General features: G+C 46.7%; 1 protein-coding gene across 2 annotated transcripts in view; it reads right to left on the bottom strand.

Annotated features, from left to right (window-relative positions):
• Positions 1–16,772, bottom strand: part of CDH13 (cadherin 13) — a 953,577-nt gene that overhangs the window by 62,086 nt on the left and 874,719 nt on the right. For both annotated transcript variants that reach the window (XM_054697025.1, XM_037516234.2), the window contains 2 exons: positions 14,773–14,955; positions 9,936–10,189 (listed from right to left, as the gene is read on the bottom strand). In XM_054697025.1, coding sequence (XP_054553000.1) covers positions 9,936–10,189; positions 14,773–14,955 — 437 coding nt within the window. The remainder of the gene's footprint in view (positions 1–9,935; positions 10,190–14,772; positions 14,956–16,772) is intronic.

The following is a 16,772-nucleotide window of genomic DNA, read 5'->3' as shown; positions in this document are numbered from 1 at the left end:
AAATTTCCATCTGCTCTTGCTGATTTTGCCAGGAATAAGGAAGAGATTTCCATCATGAGGAGCAAAGGTTCAAATGCCCCATCATTCTGGGCAACTGGTGCTGACTTCTGCTCACATCCTACTAAGCATTTCCATAGACTTGCTTTATTACATAAAGCAGGAAAGCCATGGATTGCAGAAACATTCCTTTCATTCTCAAGAATGAAAGGAGAGCCTCCTTTAGAAAATAGCTAACTTTCTTCATTTTTACTAAAAATGATAATTGATTAATTCATCAACTTTGTGGCAGGCATTATGATCTAAGCATTTTCTCTGAATTATCTGGTTTACCCTTCACATTGATTCTAGAACCTAGATATTATTTTCTCTGTTGGATAAGCCCAGAAACTGAGGCACAGAGTAGCGAAAGGTTATCCCAAGGTCACACATTTGGAAAATGGTGGGGATTTGCATATGGGAAGTCTGGCGCTAGATGGGCAGTCAGAGCCACTGCACTAAACTATTTCTCTCTGCAAGGCCTCTGTGACCAGGGCCGCTCCCCTTCTATGGAGACAAGAATGAAAAGGCAAGGTCTGCTTTCTGTGAGTCCAGTAAGAGGAGGCATCTTTCAAGTCTGAGATCCTCACCCTGCCACCCCTCTCCCCAGTCCTCCCATGGTCCTTTCTTTCTATTTTCATGTACTTCTTGGGGGGCCAAGGAATTTGACTTCCATCTGAATTTTGATGACATGCAGTCTTTGATCTCTAGCCAGATTCTCCCTGCAGCCCAGGTCCCTCTCCCTAATTCTTCTCAAAGCGAATCTGATCAGAACCATGGTCCTGCTGGTCTTCTCCCAAGTCACTTTTCTGGAGAGCTTGCCTAGTTCCTGAAGAGCCCACCGTACTCTTGCAATTATTCTGGAGGGAAAACTTGGACCAATCTTCATTCCTTCTTTCTTCCTCCCCACTTCCTCCCCCTTCCCCAGGTACAAATGATTAGCAGATTCCTGCTACCATCACCTTCAAAACACATCCAGCATCTGCCTGTTTCTTACTGCTTATACCCACTGCTACCACCCAGTCCAAACCCACTCCCCCTCCTACCTGGATCATGGCAGCATTCTCTCCACTGATCTGCTCTGTTCCCTCTGCCTCCCCCACCTTATCTCTTCCCACTTCCTCTTTTCTAAAACCACCAGTGTTTAACACCTTTTCCCATCTCATGCAGAGCTTCTCTTCTGAGCACCTCTGACTTCATCTCTCACCCCACCCCCTGCCCCCATCCCTTGCTCCTGCTGCACCAAACACACTGACCTAACTCTGTACAACCTACCACAGGGCCTTTGCGCTTGTTTCCTCTTCTTGAATCACTATTCCCTAGACATCTATCTGCATGGCTCACCCCTGGATTCCTTTGGTTCTTTACTGAAATGCCATGTCATGAGAAAGGACTTGCCTGGCTGCCTATCTAGAGTTCTAGATACTTCTTGATTTTCTACCCATCACCCACTACTGCTAATTATTGCTTGCTCTCTCTTCCAAGCACTGGAATATGATCTCTGTGAGGATAATTGGATCTATTTCTGCTGCAGTTGCAGTTCCAATGCTTAGAAAAAGGCTGGCGTACTCTAGGGGCTCAGGAAGCATGTTTGGAGCCAATGAATGACTGAATGAGTGGAAAGATGGCTTGTCCCACCCGACCCTCCTCCAGTGCCAGAGGCCCCTCACACACCGTGCAGCCTCATACAAGGGTCCAAGGCTGTTTATAGCCGACTCTGTAAATTCTAATCTAATTATGAGATTCCTGCCGCCACTGCTAGGATTTATGAGGAAAACCCCAAATCATACATAAGTAGGAGAACTGTAGTTTAGAGTCTCGTCACTTGAAAATACAAGCTTCAAGTTTCATTTGGGAGGCAAACTGGGAGCAGATGATCAAACACGTTTCTTGAATTAGTTACAAGACTCACTGCCTGAGGTTTCATTACCCTTGTTAGTGCTAATGCCGTGATAAGCCCTTCGTGAGACCCTGAGATGTGTTCGTTGTCTGCCTGGAGCTGCTGATTGACAGACAGACCAAGATAATAAAATAAATCAGCTCTTTCCCTATTAGACAGGCTTCTGTGGCGCCCCTGAAAGGTGTGACGATCTCCATCAAGGCTATATTGGTAGTTTCTGTGGCAACCCTTGTCTGTTTCAAATGCTCTTATTAAGATTAAAAAACACAGCTAAGCAGATTTAACAGTTTAGGATTCAGAAGGCAAGAAACAATATTTATCAACATTTTCTTTGTTGGTTGTGAGAATAAGCGTCTCAGTTTGACAAGAATGACTGCCATAATTATATTCAAAGATAACCAACCGGAAGCCATGTTTTCATAATAGAAGTCTGGCCCCGGGCAAATGTATAACAACATATGCAGATGGATGTTAAAAAAGGTGGTTGCATTGTTAAAAAAAAAACCCAAAAAACCTTCAACTGTTTATCCCAACGGTTAGCGGTTCATGTTAACCAAATCCAGTATCTTTAATTGAAGCTAATAATGAAAATCTTCCCTTTCCCTGGATCATTATAAAAGCCAGAAACTTATTTTTAGCCATTGACGATGTTAAATCTTTAAAAATTCAGTTGTCTATTAGGCCTTGTTTCACACGGGGCATCTTCATAACAGGAAATCTGACCAGTAACAATAAGCTCAGCTGTGCTAATATATTTACATAAATAATTAACAATTCTATGGCTGACTAGACAATAAAATATATTGCCACCATAAACTTCCAATGGAAGAACGTGACTTTAATTAAAAGTTACAAAGGCTCTACTGTAAACAACTCATTTACATTCAAGGCCTGTGTTTGTTGACTCAAAAAACAAGTAACTCCATTTAAAAACACAAAACAAAAACGACCCCACCCTAAATCCTCTTATTGAGGTCAGTAACCACATTTAATTAAGATGAAGTGGAAATAATATTATTCTAGTAGATGCAGGCTCCTCTTAATTTCCCCAGGTAGAAATGTTATTGTTTGGCCTTTAACTTCTGATTAAAATTTAAAAGGTAGGAGTCATCCCAAATTAAACTCTTAAATCTGGTTTTGCAATTTTTTCTTTTTTAAACAGGAGTCTGACCCTTTCTTTCCCTTTCCCATAAATGCTAAGTCACTACACATTTTAAACTCCATTCACATTCTGAGAATGACAGTGATGACAAAATCCCAATTGTGATGCGAACTGATTTTGCTGTCTATGCTCAGAGGTCTTAGAAGATATAGAACAAAATGTTCTATAGCCAGCTGACGATTTCAGCTTGATTTTCCATCATTTCTTGTGATTTCCTCTGAATGGGTTCCAATATCAGATTAAACAAAGTGTTAAAGCAAAGGGCTTGATAAATCACAGGAAGACCAGCAAAAACCGGAAGTGGGCATTTCAACAGATCCTGACTGAATCTTCATTAAGGCAGCTGCATTCTGTCCCATTGTGAACCCAAGTATGAATGAATTCTCCCAGGGACCTACCAAGCTTCCACATCCAAAGGAGAAGAGGAAAATGACATTAAAAAGAGTGCCAAAGATACCAGGACAAAGTAGGTTGTAGTTTACAGAGAGATGAGCATCTAATTTGGATCTGATTCAGGTATTCTTTGTTCAAAGAAGAGGATCAATGTAGAGCAAGGTTTTGGGAAGAAGGGCCAGCTGATGGAAGTGGCTCTTTAATGTCACCTGCACGGGGTGTTTAGTAAGAGGTCCGTCTGTGGCTTGTAAAGGCCTCCTTCAGGTGTTGGTTTAAATTGGCCATATGCAAATGTTTCATGTTGGGTAATATTAGATGTTTGAAGATGAAGAATAATAGAAATAAGAATCGACTGTCTACGTAGGCACACAAACGCTTGCAACAAACTCTCCCAGCCCTAGGCCTGGTGCTGGCCTCTGGCTGTTTTAAGAGCCTTGAGCCTCTAAGAATTTAGTATCTATGCTGGGCTCAACCCAAATCACATTAAAAATACCCACACATCATATTAAATGGATCCACCCTGCTAATATATTTTTTTCCTTATAAATTATTTGAAATGAATTGTACACATTTATTTTGGGAATGATTTGGGATATTCCCTTAATCATGGCTATGCTTTCTCTGATGGTTACTCAGATTTTCTTGCAAGTTGAGATCTACATCTGTTTTGCCGATGTGAAGATATCTTTGCAAATATTAATTTCAACCTGCCAAAGTTGTCATGGTGCTATGCACACTTGATATTTATGAATTTCAATTTGCTGTTTTCTCTTTGAATGTTGGCAATGATAGATTATGTTTTCTGGTCCCTGACACTTTTGTGGGCCCCTGGAAAGGTAGGAGGTCGTGGGGCTGGACCTGGAGAACTCGCTTGACCTGATGGAAGACCCAGTGATGTATGAGGAAAAGAGATGACCATGATGGCTCCCTCATAGAGCTGGCAGTTTAGTGGGAAGACGGGCACTTAAGTTGGGACCACAATGACGTGTGGTGAGGTCCTGCTCCTGGCAGCTCCAAGTACTTGGCAGTGTTGGAGGTTAGGGGAGCTGCTGGGTAGGGCTGCCTGCACCCTCATCACAAGGCTCCTCGGTGCTGGGCACGGTGGAAAGCTGGAGAGGTTACACCTTCCTCATCAACAAGAAGGGAGTCTAATCATTTTTCATTGTCAGGGGTTTGCAAGAAGTAAATACCACTGTGGTGGCAGGGCTTTTGATAAACTTTTATACAGAAATGTTAGACATGTGAGTCATAATACTAGCTTCTTATTATCATCAGCATTCTCCAAACCCAGGGCCTGTGGAAGTTTTGGCTCATTTGTTCTGCACCCAGTTCTCAGGAGCCAGAGACCCTCCTAAAGGCAGGGGGACAGCAGGGTTTCTGGGCAATTCAGGAATCTGTTGCCAAATGAGACTGTAATGCTGCTTGGAAATAAGTAATTGCTGAGGCCTGACCCTTTCTCCTCATCTGGGGATCACTTATTTCTTATTTCCCAAGGAAACAATTTATTTCCTTCTGTCCCTTCCATTTCTGTTTCCTCTTTCCTGTGGGCTGATCATTAGTAGAAATGCCTTTGCTCTTGTGACTCTGAGCCCCGGAGGCCGGCAGCAAGGACTATTTCCTTCATGAGTGAAGACACAGCAGCTGGCACAGAGTCAGGCCCGTGGTGGGCTCTAAATAAATGCCACTGAATGAATTCAATAAATGAAGAATGGATAGCTACACTCAGTGAGCTCTTTTCTTCCAGTTGGCTTTAGGGACACAACTATCTATTATTTTGATTGTGTGAAAATACAGTATCATCGTACGTTTTCATCTTTAAAAATTTACCCTGTAGTTTCTTATTAAATGGAAAGTATAATCCCCACTTTTCCTTTCTTCCTTAGTAAAGAATCCATCCCAGTTTCAAAAGCTGGTTGCTACCCAGCCAAATGACCGTATTTTCTAGTGTCCTATGCAGCTAGGTACAGACGTGTGAATAATTTTGCTCAATAAGAATTAAAGAGAAATGTGGTTGACTTCCAGGAGGTTTTCTTAAAAGACAGAAGATACGTTCCTTCTTCCCCTTTCTCTAATCTGCTGTCTGGAATGCAGACACGAAGGTTCATGCATTAGCAACCATAACGGTCCAAGAGGAAGAGGTTGTCAGTCTAGAATGGTGAGCAAGAAAGAGTCTGGGCCCTTGGCAGCTTTGTAGAGATGCCCTATAAGCTGTAGACCTTTTTTTCAGGACTTATTTTATGGGAGGGAAAATAAACTTCTATATTCTCTGAGCCTCTGTCATTTTGCATTTTCCTCTTACATTCAGCCCCACTTAATCTTCCCAGATGCAGTGCTTGACACACGCTTGCAGGGGCCCCCTGGATGAATGATCCTTTCTAAGAAAACGTTGAGCAGTGATAGGTAATTTTACATGGGGAGGGGCAATATTTTTCCTCAACGCATATCTTATATATTCAATGTGCAGGCAGAAATCTCCGCCACGATGTGTTTACTCAGACCCTGGACAAGATGAGTTCTGTCTGAAAAATGTTTGAAATAGGAATTGCTCCTTGGCTGCCTCAACATAAATCCCTTGATTATTAAGAAAATGAAATGAGTGCTCTCAGGTCACTCAAAATGATGGCGATGCTGGTTGCATCTCCAAAGTAACCGAATCAACAGATGCAAAGGTTAGTCCTGTTACTCATTTCACTGCTGGGCAAATGCAGTCATTTTATTTAGCATAATTATCACTGAGCTGCTCCTTCTGACAACAATTAGTCAACAAGTTCAGCCGCACTAGTCTGATCCTCATTAGAGACACTGAAATGTCACCCAGAAATGCCTGCTTCCTGTCTTGTGTTCATGGAGACCTGGTGCTGCCCCGGAGGCTGAAGTGACTCTTAGAGTCACCTGAACAAAGGGAACCTGTCCCCTTTAGAACATGGCAACATTTACATGATCTTATGAGGGGGAAAGGAGGGGGGGAGTTGTGAGGAGGGGGGTTTTCCAGCCAAGACATCAATCCAAATTACAAAGGAAAATATAAACTTGATTGCCAAGGTGTAGAAACCAAAGAATTCTTTATATGACTAAAAGCATGAATGCTACCAAAATTTCTTTGCTCAAAGAATTTTCAGAATATTCTTCATAAAATTAATGATGCATTCAATAGTTTAGCTACAAACATGTCCGCTGACCTTCAAAAAAAATAATTGCCAGCCATTGGAAACAATCTAAATGAGCAACCATGAGGTAATGAATAAGGAGTGTTTCCAGTAAGAAAATCACAGATCATTCAGCAATGGAAAACAATGGCTATTTCTTGACCTGGGAAGTTGTTTGCCACACACTGAGGAATAAACACGGAGGTTCCAAGAGAGGATGATAGTGCCAACCAACCTTGGTAATAAAAAGGAGGCGTCACCCCCGAGGCTGAGGTGATGTGGTAAGAGGGCATTTCCTTAGATGGGATGATTACAGAGTTTTAATTACCTTCTTTATTCCAAACTGTCTTTTCAAAAGTTTCCTCCATGAACTATCTTAACTTTATAATAAGGATAAGAAGATACATTCAAAGGGAGAAATTCGTCTGTCCCCAGACCACAGCTGCCCGTTTGGATTTAGCTAAGAGCATAACGCGATGGACTTTTTAACAAGTTTTAATAACCCAGGCTTTTTAGTGAGAACATCCACTCTGAAGCCGGGACACCTCCTGTCTTTAGAGTTATAGGCTTCTCAGAGATCAAGGCGCCCTTTGCTGATTTGAACATTCCCTGGTGAGATGAAAGAGAGCGGATCCGTGGTGGGCTGGGCCGTGGGAGCGCTGGGCCTGAGACGTGCTTCCCATCTCAGCAGAGCCTGGCCAGGGCCAGGGATTAGTTAGCGGCAAGTTCCTAGGTGCCCGCAGGGGGGTTGTGGGGGAGAGGAGCCTTCGCTTTGACAGGGAAGGAGCCTACCCTTACGGAGGTGGGCAGGGTCCAGCCAGCCTCTCACAGTCCTGGTCAGGTGAGCATCCCTTTGTGCTTTGAGTCCGGTGCCTTGTTAATGGTGTGAGATGAATTGGGCTCCAGAGCTGGTCGCAAAGGATCCTGGGATGAGATATTGCTAGAGACAGAGACGGTGGGAGAGGAGAGACAGAAAGGGAAAGGAGGAAGAGGAGGATGAGGAAGGGTAGGGAGGAGGCAGAGGAAGGGGGAAGAGAGCAGAGGAGGCGACGGGAGAGGAGAGGAGAGGGTTAGGAGGAGAAAAGGCAAAAGAGAGGAAGAGAGAATCCAGCAGACAAAGAAAGACAGATGGCCGGGAGACAGAGAAAGATGGACATGGAGGGAGGAGGAAGGATGGTGGGACACAGGGAAGAAATGGACTGAGCGACAGAAAGACACACTGTGTGGACACACACAGTCACACACTGGAACGGGGACTCTGCTGAGCGGCAGCCTGCAGGGACGTAAGCCATTGGGCACATGGCTGGGTGTGCATCGCCATGTGTGGGACCCTGTCAGGCAAGCTCAGAGCTCTCCTTCAGACAGGGTAAAGTGGCTTTACCCCAGGGCGATGTTCTCCCCACTTTCATGTCTGCTACCCAAGGAATTGTTAAGGCCACAACAATCACAGCAATAATAACAGTCACAAGGTCCCTGATTCTTTCTGAGGTTTCTGGGGAGCCAAGCACAGATGATTAGGAAACCGTGCCCCAGCCAGGCCCTCTTTGCAATGCTGCTCACCCTCTGCATACATGCCTCCCGGGAACAGGGCCTCTCAGGGCACAGGATCAAAGGCTGCTAATAATGAAAGCGCCTTTACTCCCCAAAGAGTTCTGTGAGGAGAGCTAGGCCTGTCAGGATGCTGCGTCTGTCCTCCAAGAGCTCAGAAGCAGCCCAGAGAGGAGGAGGGGGAGGGGCAGAGGTCCAGACTGTGCCAGGCAGCATCTCATCACAAAGCAGAGCCCCTGGTGGCCTAGGGGTTGAGTCTCAGTGCCACCACTGCAATGACCTGGATCCAATCTTTGATCCTCGACCAGGGAGGTGACCCAAATGGCACAGCAGACCTCTCCTGTTTTGCCAGCTGCTGCCCTTGTCAGTATATTTCTGTGGATCTGCCTGTTCTGCTCCCTACTCTGTCTCTGGTGAATTCTCTAGCCCCCCATCTCTAGCCTACACCCCAGTTTGTATGTGCAAACTAATAAATAATCTTAAAAAAGACAAAGCCTGGTTTAGCACCGCCAACCCCATTTAATTCACTTTTATTCCCCCAGAAGTTGCCTCTTCCACCTCACTGCAGGACCACGGGTGACAGTCGAGTTCCCCAAAGACATCCAAAACATGGGCCACCTTCCAGTGTGGCCAGCTGCAGCCTTCCCATGTCAGTGCTTAGGGAGGCTTTCCCACTGAGGTTCATGGTGCATGTTAACACCAAACAGGAAAAAAGGGAAAAGGAGCACCTATTTCAGAATCTCAATATCACAGAGTTTGGTATGATTTTGCACCTTTATTTCATTCATTTGGCATTTCAGAAAGTTTGGCAGTGAAAATAAATCCGCTTCAGAGACTGGGAAATATTATTACTTGGGCTGCTGCCTGCAGCTCGCCCCATGGGACGGCAGCCGTCCTCCTGCAGGGGTTTCACACCCGCCAAAGATGACACGTGTTAGTTAGAAGTGTGTCTAATACTTGATTATCTGCAGCTCATGTGAGAAGATTAGATTTTGGAAGAGAAAGATGAATAACTCCCTCTTGCAGGGACAGGGGTGCATGTGGACCTGCGTGCCGATTTTATTTTACTATGAAATGGGGAGCCAGCAAGGGCCTCTTGTCTTCTTGAGTACTGGGGGGGGGGGGGGGGCGGGGACAGTCACTGAATTCAATCTCATGAAAATGCCTGCTTTGTAAGTACTGGACAGAGTTTAGCAAATGAAGACAGAGATTTTTGCAGACTTTTTGGTTTGCATCCGTCACTCGAAACCCAACCCAAAGGGTTCCCTATGGTCTCTTCCCTTTCTGACAGCTCAGGGCTGCAGCACTTAGTGGCAAGCACAGATTTTTCAGACTATCCTGCTTCCATTCCACTCCCTCAGCCACCAACCTGGGTGGCCATCAGCAATCTATGGAGCCTCTCTGAAATCACCCTTAGCTGTGAGTGCACGTAGCCAACACCTTTCTCCTAAAGTTGTTGCAATGTTGAAGTCAGCAAGTGTCTGAGCTGTGGGAGGCTATACATGGTGGCTCCTTACAAGGTGGACCTCCCCAGTTACTGGGAACACAGCCCTGAAACCACTCCTCTTGGCCCAAAATCAGGTGTGGCGCTGGGGGGCAGTGGCATCACGTAGCTGGCCCTGTCCTGATTACCCAGATCATTAATAGGTTTAATTGAATGCTAGTTGGCTCCTTACAACCAAGTCCTGCAACCAGAAAAGGAAAGCAATTTCTGCCTGCTACGCCTCCCGGCCCGGAGTCGCTCACCCACCTGATGGTTTGGTGCTGCAGGGAATCCGGGTCCGTGGCGTTCGCCGTCAGCAGCACGCTGCCCACGGAGATATTCTCCTGCCGGGTCACCATCATGGGGTCCGGGTAGAAAAGTGGACCCTCGTTGACATCCAGGACAGTGATGTGGACGGTGGCCGTGGAGCTGGGGCCGTAGGAGACGTCAGGGACGAGCGGGTCCTCGTTTTCCACTTTGATCAGCAGGGTGTGGAAGGCAGAAATCTCATAGTCCAGGGGCTGGAAGCAGAGAGAGGGGTCTCAGAATGTGACCCTGCTGCCAGAGGCAGATATTTTTGCACAATGCCCCTCTGACTCTCCACTGGTAGGGCCGGATCCAGGTTTTGTGGGCTAAGCTTTACGCAATTTGGGCTGCTCTTTAAGAAAAAGAATACGAAATAAACAAATACAAATTCAGGGAGGGGAGTGAATACCTTTCATGTCGAAGAATGTTGTAACATATCACGTGAGCCTGGAACAATCACACAGTACGGCGAGCGTCCCTCTCCCGGGGCCATGTCAGCCCTGAGGAGGCCTCTCGAGGATATTGGCAAAGGCAGCTAATAGCAGCCGCCTCGCTTCCTCCCCCGCCCCCACCCCACAGACTAAGGCAGCTGACGTCAAGGGGACCCCATCAGGAATACGGCAACCCTGCCCACCACCAACTGTCATGGATGACACTCACTTGGCCACTCTCTTTCTAAACCCCGAGAGGCATGTGAGGCAGGGGAGGGACACCTCCTGCGTGGGATGACAGGTGAGACGAGACACACTTGTTATTTCAAGTTATTTCCTAATCTGGGTCAACGAGTGGCTACTCATCGCGCCCATGACATAATGGATATCCTTGCTCGGAGGACAAGACTAGAATGAACGGAGGGAGCTGATTTACGCTCAAGCAGAAGCAAACAAACGACAGGACAGGTTGTAAGAGGCTACGGGGAAGTGGGGAGGGGGTCAGAGCCGCTGAAGGCAGGGAAGAAGCCCCGTGGGTGCAAGAGAGAGAGAACTGGGAGTCAGCGGGTCGGGGTGGAATGGCTTTAGGCAAATGAGCTTATCTTTCATAATAATTACAGTTAAGGTGCACATGGTGCACTCCCCACATGTGAGGGTGCATGTGGGGATTTTAAGAGCTAAGAGAAGTAGAGCTGTCGGTATTTAGTAGGTACCCAGTTACATTCTGGTTCCATCCGTATAATGCAAGAAGTAGTTTCCACCCCACCCTGCTCTCCGGGGCTGTGGATTCTAATAACAGATCTTCGTGCGGCCCGAGTGACGCCCAAAACATGCAGCTGGGTAAATCAGTTTCCAACAAGGGCCAGGGAGCCGCCACATTTAGAAAACAGAATTGTTCACCCCAACTAGGACATAGGAGGGTACAGACAGCTTTGGCTAGTGGGCTGTGGCGACTGTGGGCAGGACTGAGACCTGGCGTGCCCTTGTCTAGCACTGCCTTCCCCTTCTCATGCCCGGAAAATACCCCCGGGGTGTGGGGTTTCGTTTGTTAGCTCAGGAAGGCCCTCAACACACAGCAGAATTTGAGTCTGGTTTTGAGGCCAGCATGGTGAGCAGGAGGGTGAGTGACTCACAGCAGGCTGGAGAGGAGCATACCTGGGGAGAGAAGGTGGGAGAAGACCCCAGAGAAAGGGAATCTGACCTTTTCACACATAGTTTTTAAATACCTATTGGTAAAGTGTGTGTGTCTTTTTATGTTGGATCTGTATGTGAGCAAACATAAGCAGATGTGTGTATTTCTATTGAACGTGTGTGTGTATGTGTCTGTGTTGGAAGTGTAGGTGTATATTTTTACTTTAGTTGGGGTGTATATGGGAGGGATGTCCCCAGTTGGGTTCTCCAAACTGCAGGAGAGACTGGAAGCAGAGCCCGAGGCAGGTATTTGGGTACGAGGGATTTACCGGCATGAATTCTCAGAGGAGAGGGGGTGAGCAAGGATGTAGAGTCTGCTTACCCTGTTGGTTTGGGGAGCTCTGGAGCTACTTAATTGCACCACAAAATTAGTCTCCCAACAAGGCAAGGGGCTGGCCTTTTGCAGCCTGCAGTCAGGCCCCTGCTCTGGGCTCTCTCCAGGAGGTAGGCCAAACCTCCCTGGCTAGGAGTCTCCCCTTCTGGGGTGGGAACTCTGTGGAAAAGGGGGGCTGCTAGCTGTTGTAACAGGGTGGTCCCCAGGAAATGGGAAGTTCCAGGTGACTTGCCCCACCCAACCAAGGGTGAGGCTGAGTAGGGAAGAGGAAAGCTAGAGAAGAGACTGGAAGAAGGAAGAAAGAAGATGGAGAGCCAGGAGACCTGGAGGAGGTGCGTGGAGCAGAGAGACGTGTGAAGAAACTGTTCTTGACTCTTGGTCTTGGACTGGTTGAAACAGATGTGGGTGAGAGACCTGGGGGGAGGTTAAAAATGGCAGCTTTTATCTTAGTTTTGTTTTTGCTCTTTTCCTCCCAGACTTGTCTGGCTGTTTCTGACCCTTTCCTATGGGTCCCCACCAGGAGGTGGGGCAGGTATTCGGGCCTCAGTGGCCCTGCTTGGGGCCAACCCTGTTAGGCTGGGCATTTACCCATGGGGGATGGGTAACTTCAGGTACTTGATTTGCAAACTTTATTCTTTTTCTTAACTTTGTTGCACACTAATTGTATTAAGGTTTCTTTCCATTAAAGATCTTACGCACTAGAGTATGTTTTGTTTTGACGTGGCGGATGGCAGAACCTATTTAGAGTAGACAGGTTTGGGGATTCTGGGGTGTCCCTCACCCTGACCTGTAAGACTGCCAGCACTCAGGACTAAGATATGGGTAGAAAGGATCTGGGAGGCATTAGCTTTCTAGGGCTGCTGTAGCCAGGGCCAGGGGATTTCTCACAGTCTGGAGACTGGGCGTCTGCAATCCAGTCATCAGCAGGGCCATGTGTGCTCCCAGAGAGCTCTGGGGAACCTTCCTTGCCTTTTCCCAGCCCTGGTGTTGCTTGGCTGGCAGTGGTGTAATTCCTACCCCTGTACCCAGTGTCACAGGGCCTTCTCTCCAGGTGTCTGTCTCATGAACTTCTTATATAAGAAGTGCTCAGTCTCAGTGAATTTGGGCCCCTTCACCCCCTCTCTGACCTCAGTTCATTATATTTGCAATGATCCTGTTTGCAAACAAGTCACATTCACAGGTTCTGGGGATTTGCCTTCCAATGAATTTTTGGGGGAGGAGGCACAATTCAACTCCCAACAGTTGGGCATCTGAAGTCACACCCCACGCCTTACATTATATAGGTATTTGATCCTTAGTGTACACTTGCTCTGTGCCAAGAATGCTCTGTCATCTCACCTGCTTCTCTCTTTACCCTCATGACAGTAGGTGTTTTAATTCCTACTTTACAAATGAGGAAATAGGCTCAGAGAGGTTAAGTAACTTGGCCAAAGTCACACAGCAAAGTGGTCCAAAGCCGAGTTTTTGACCCAGGGAGTCTGATGAGGAAGCCTGGCCTCTAACCATAAATTGCCTTTGGTATAAATGTTGTTTCCAAAAGTGATGCTGGCTGGGACACATCCCTGTGCTCCTGATGGGTGCAGGAGGGCCATGAAAGAGGCTGCAAACTTTGTTATTGTCTGTGTTATTAGGGAAGATGAACCTGGAAGAGCTTTGGGCTGCTCTTCTCCGTCAGATATTTGATGCTCAGTTTAGATAGGCTCTGAAAGGGCAGGGTTGGAAAGAAACCAGTCTCTTCCTCCAGAGCAAACCGGGTATGGCCCAAGGCCTAGGTCTGCCGTCTCAGCAGCACTGGGTTCTATCCTCAGGGGCTATGGAATTTTGTTGGTGTAGGTGTTTGTGTGACCCATGTTGGGTCCATTGAAGCCTTCCCCCACCCCCAATGTGTCCAAGTCCTTATCCCTGAATCTAGGAATATGTCACCTTCCAGGGCAAAAGGGACTCTGCAGATGTGATTAAACTAGGACCTTGAAATGGGAAGAGGATCTTGGATGATCCAGTTGGGCCTGATAGAATCACAAAGTCCTTCAAAGAGGGAGGTGGGGAAGTCAAAGGGAAAAGACAGATAGGAGCATGGAGGCTGAAAGCTGTTTGGCTGCTGGCTTTGCAGATGGAGGGAGGGGCCATGAACCCAGGATTGTGGGTGACTTTAGAAATTTAATTTTAAATTTTTAAATTTAAATTTAAAAGACAAGGAAATTGATCCCCACCCCCAGTCCCTACCCACTCCCCACCTCCCACCCTCGGCTTCCAGAAGGAAGCAGCCCTGCGACACTTTCACTTGAGCCCTGTGAGACCTGGGTTGCTCTGTAAGATAATAAATTCATGTTCTTTTAAGCCACCAGCTTTCATTCATTCTCACAATTCCTCCTGTTTCCACACTTAGCCGCAGCGCAGGGCATGCTGCTCAGCAGTGCTCACGAGTTTCACACAAAGAATTATCCCCTGCAAGTAGCTACCTCCAGTTTTTAAGAGAATTAACTGAGACTTTACTAAGAAGGATGAAGCGTAATAATCCACAATTTGAGAGTAGATATTTATAAAACCTTCACAATTTTTAACTTAGCTGTGATGATTCCTTATCAAACGTATGAAGGATTCCATTTAAAAAGTAAGCTTGGTACTTCTAAGGTAACATACAGGTTTGAGTTTGGTGGAAACTGTAAAAAATAGGTTGGCTCCAGGGCTGTGAGGCCACAAAGACACCCTTAGCCCCAGCCTAGGGCTGATAGTTCCTTGATACCCCCCCTCCAACCCCCCCCATCGCCCAGGGGTGAGGGCATGCACCAGTCTCTGGGCCTCAAAGCTCATGGGGTGAGCAAGCAGGTGGAAGCGCCCTTACTTTGACGACGGAGAGCATCCCCTCATTGGTCTGAGGGTTGGTGTGGATCTCAAAGCTCTGCCCTGGGTTTCCGTTGATGATGGTGTAGGCCGCCCTCCATGCGCCGGTGGTGGGGTCGTCCTTGTCTTCTACTGTCAAGTTGACAATGACCCCCACGGCTCCTTCCTCCACGGTGGCTTGAAACTGCAAACAAAGCAGATGGTCACGGTCACTATTTTGAAGAAACTAAGCAGCTCTCCCCCCAAGGCCTGTGGTTGGGCACGTTATTACTTGTGTCACCTCAGTGCTTAACGCATAGGAACAGAGGAGCCTTCTGCTCCTCTCAGCCCTCCCTGCACCTAGATGAGGCCCACAAGATGAAACTTTTCTATAGCATGTGGGCAGAAGTGAGGCTTGCTGGGGCTGGGCTGCCCACCTGCATGCAGATGACCCCCCAGATCGGGGGCCTGAGAGGGAAGAAGCCTGGGTCATGAGGCACTACATGTTGGGGAGCAGCCTGGTGGGCAGGAGACCCATCTGGAACTGTTGTTGAATGAGACACAAACCTTCCTGAGTGGCATATGTGTTTGTGCTTGTTTGGGGCCTCCCCTCCCCTAAACAACAAGATAACCAGATAATAAGAGCCCCGCTGCTGGGAGACAGGCACTGGGGTGCACCCAGAGCCTCTGCTCAGTCGTACCTCTTCTCTGATGAAGAAAACCAATTTCATCCTCCCACCCCTGCCCACAACTATTAATGGTATGGCTTCGAAGAAAACATTTGTTAAGGAATCATATAAATCAATTGTGTGGCATCTTGTTGCACCTGTATTTTCATTGTAGTACATCTCAAATACTTGTTGCAAGTAGGTGTGGTGAAAATAAATCAAGAAATGAAAAATTGGTTTCCCACAGATGGAGAATTCATGAGCCATCATTAGCACATTCCTTTGAACTGGAAGCGTAAAGTATGATTTTGGTGCTTACCTCTGACATGCTACAGGTGAATAGTAATCTGTTTGCAAATATTTTATAAACAAGCAATACCAATAAGCTGACAAGAAGAAGAAATATCCTGGAATTTCAATTAGTGGGAAAGTGAATCTAGAGACAGTGAGACGATGTCAAAAAGCCTTCGTGTTCAAAGAGAAGTAATTTGAGAAATGAGGTTTCAGAAGCAGGGACTGATTAATTGACTTGCAAATCATTAATCATAAGATTTGCTCTTGATGCCTTGGAGGGAATGGGGTGGGGACAGGAACTAATTTGTCTATCACACCTCAGTTATTTCCCTTCCATTAAAGGGGCGCTGGGAAATTCTTAAGCATGCAGGGTGGGAAGTGGCTGGTGTGTGAAGGGACAAGGAGATGATGTCACAGATAGAAAAGCTCCACAAGGTCATTGGTTTGACCGGACTCCTCTGATTGCTGTTGGAGTAAGTGCTGTCTTCTATTTTGCCCTCCTTCGCACAGAGGTTGGAGAATTCCGGAGCTGGGAATCTAGACAGGAGGTTCTCAACCCTGTCTGCTTGTGAGAATCTTTTCAGAAGCTTTTTATTTCCTAACTAAAAATTTTTCACATTGGTTCTTTTGCCCCTCAAATTGATTAACTTGTCAGTCATTTACAAAATGACATAAATTTGGGAGTACACCTTCACCCCACCATATGCTCACATGCTTCACTTACTCTCCACCAAAGCGTGAGGGCTGACATTCCATTGTCAGGGGCATTTTAAAAACACTGCTGAAAAAAAAAGAAACTGGTTCCTATTACAGTTCAGGTGGTTTGGGACATGGCTGGAATTTAATATTTTCTTAATTTGTCTGGAGAATTCTAATATACAGTTCTGGATGAGGGGCAGGATTGAGTCACGTCAACAGTGGGAAGAGCAATGAAAGAACCCAGCCCTGCCCGAGCTTCAGTTGAGGAGCCTGAGGTGTATCTGGGCTCGGCAGGAAGGCGTTCTGTGATCAATTACTTCTGTCTGCCATGTGTCCTGGAGCAGACTTAGTGGCACAAGTG

Source organism: Talpa occidentalis, unplaced genomic scaffold (assembly GCF_014898055.3).
Source record: "Talpa occidentalis isolate TD23 unplaced genomic scaffold, MPIMG_talOcc4v2.1 talOcc4.17, whole genome shotgun sequence".
In the NCBI taxonomy this organism is placed as follows: Eukaryota; Metazoa; Chordata; class Mammalia; order Eulipotyphla; family Talpidae; genus Talpa; species Talpa occidentalis.
The sequence above is the reverse complement of the archived record's forward strand: the minus strand, read 5'-3'. Positions and strand labels throughout refer to the sequence as shown.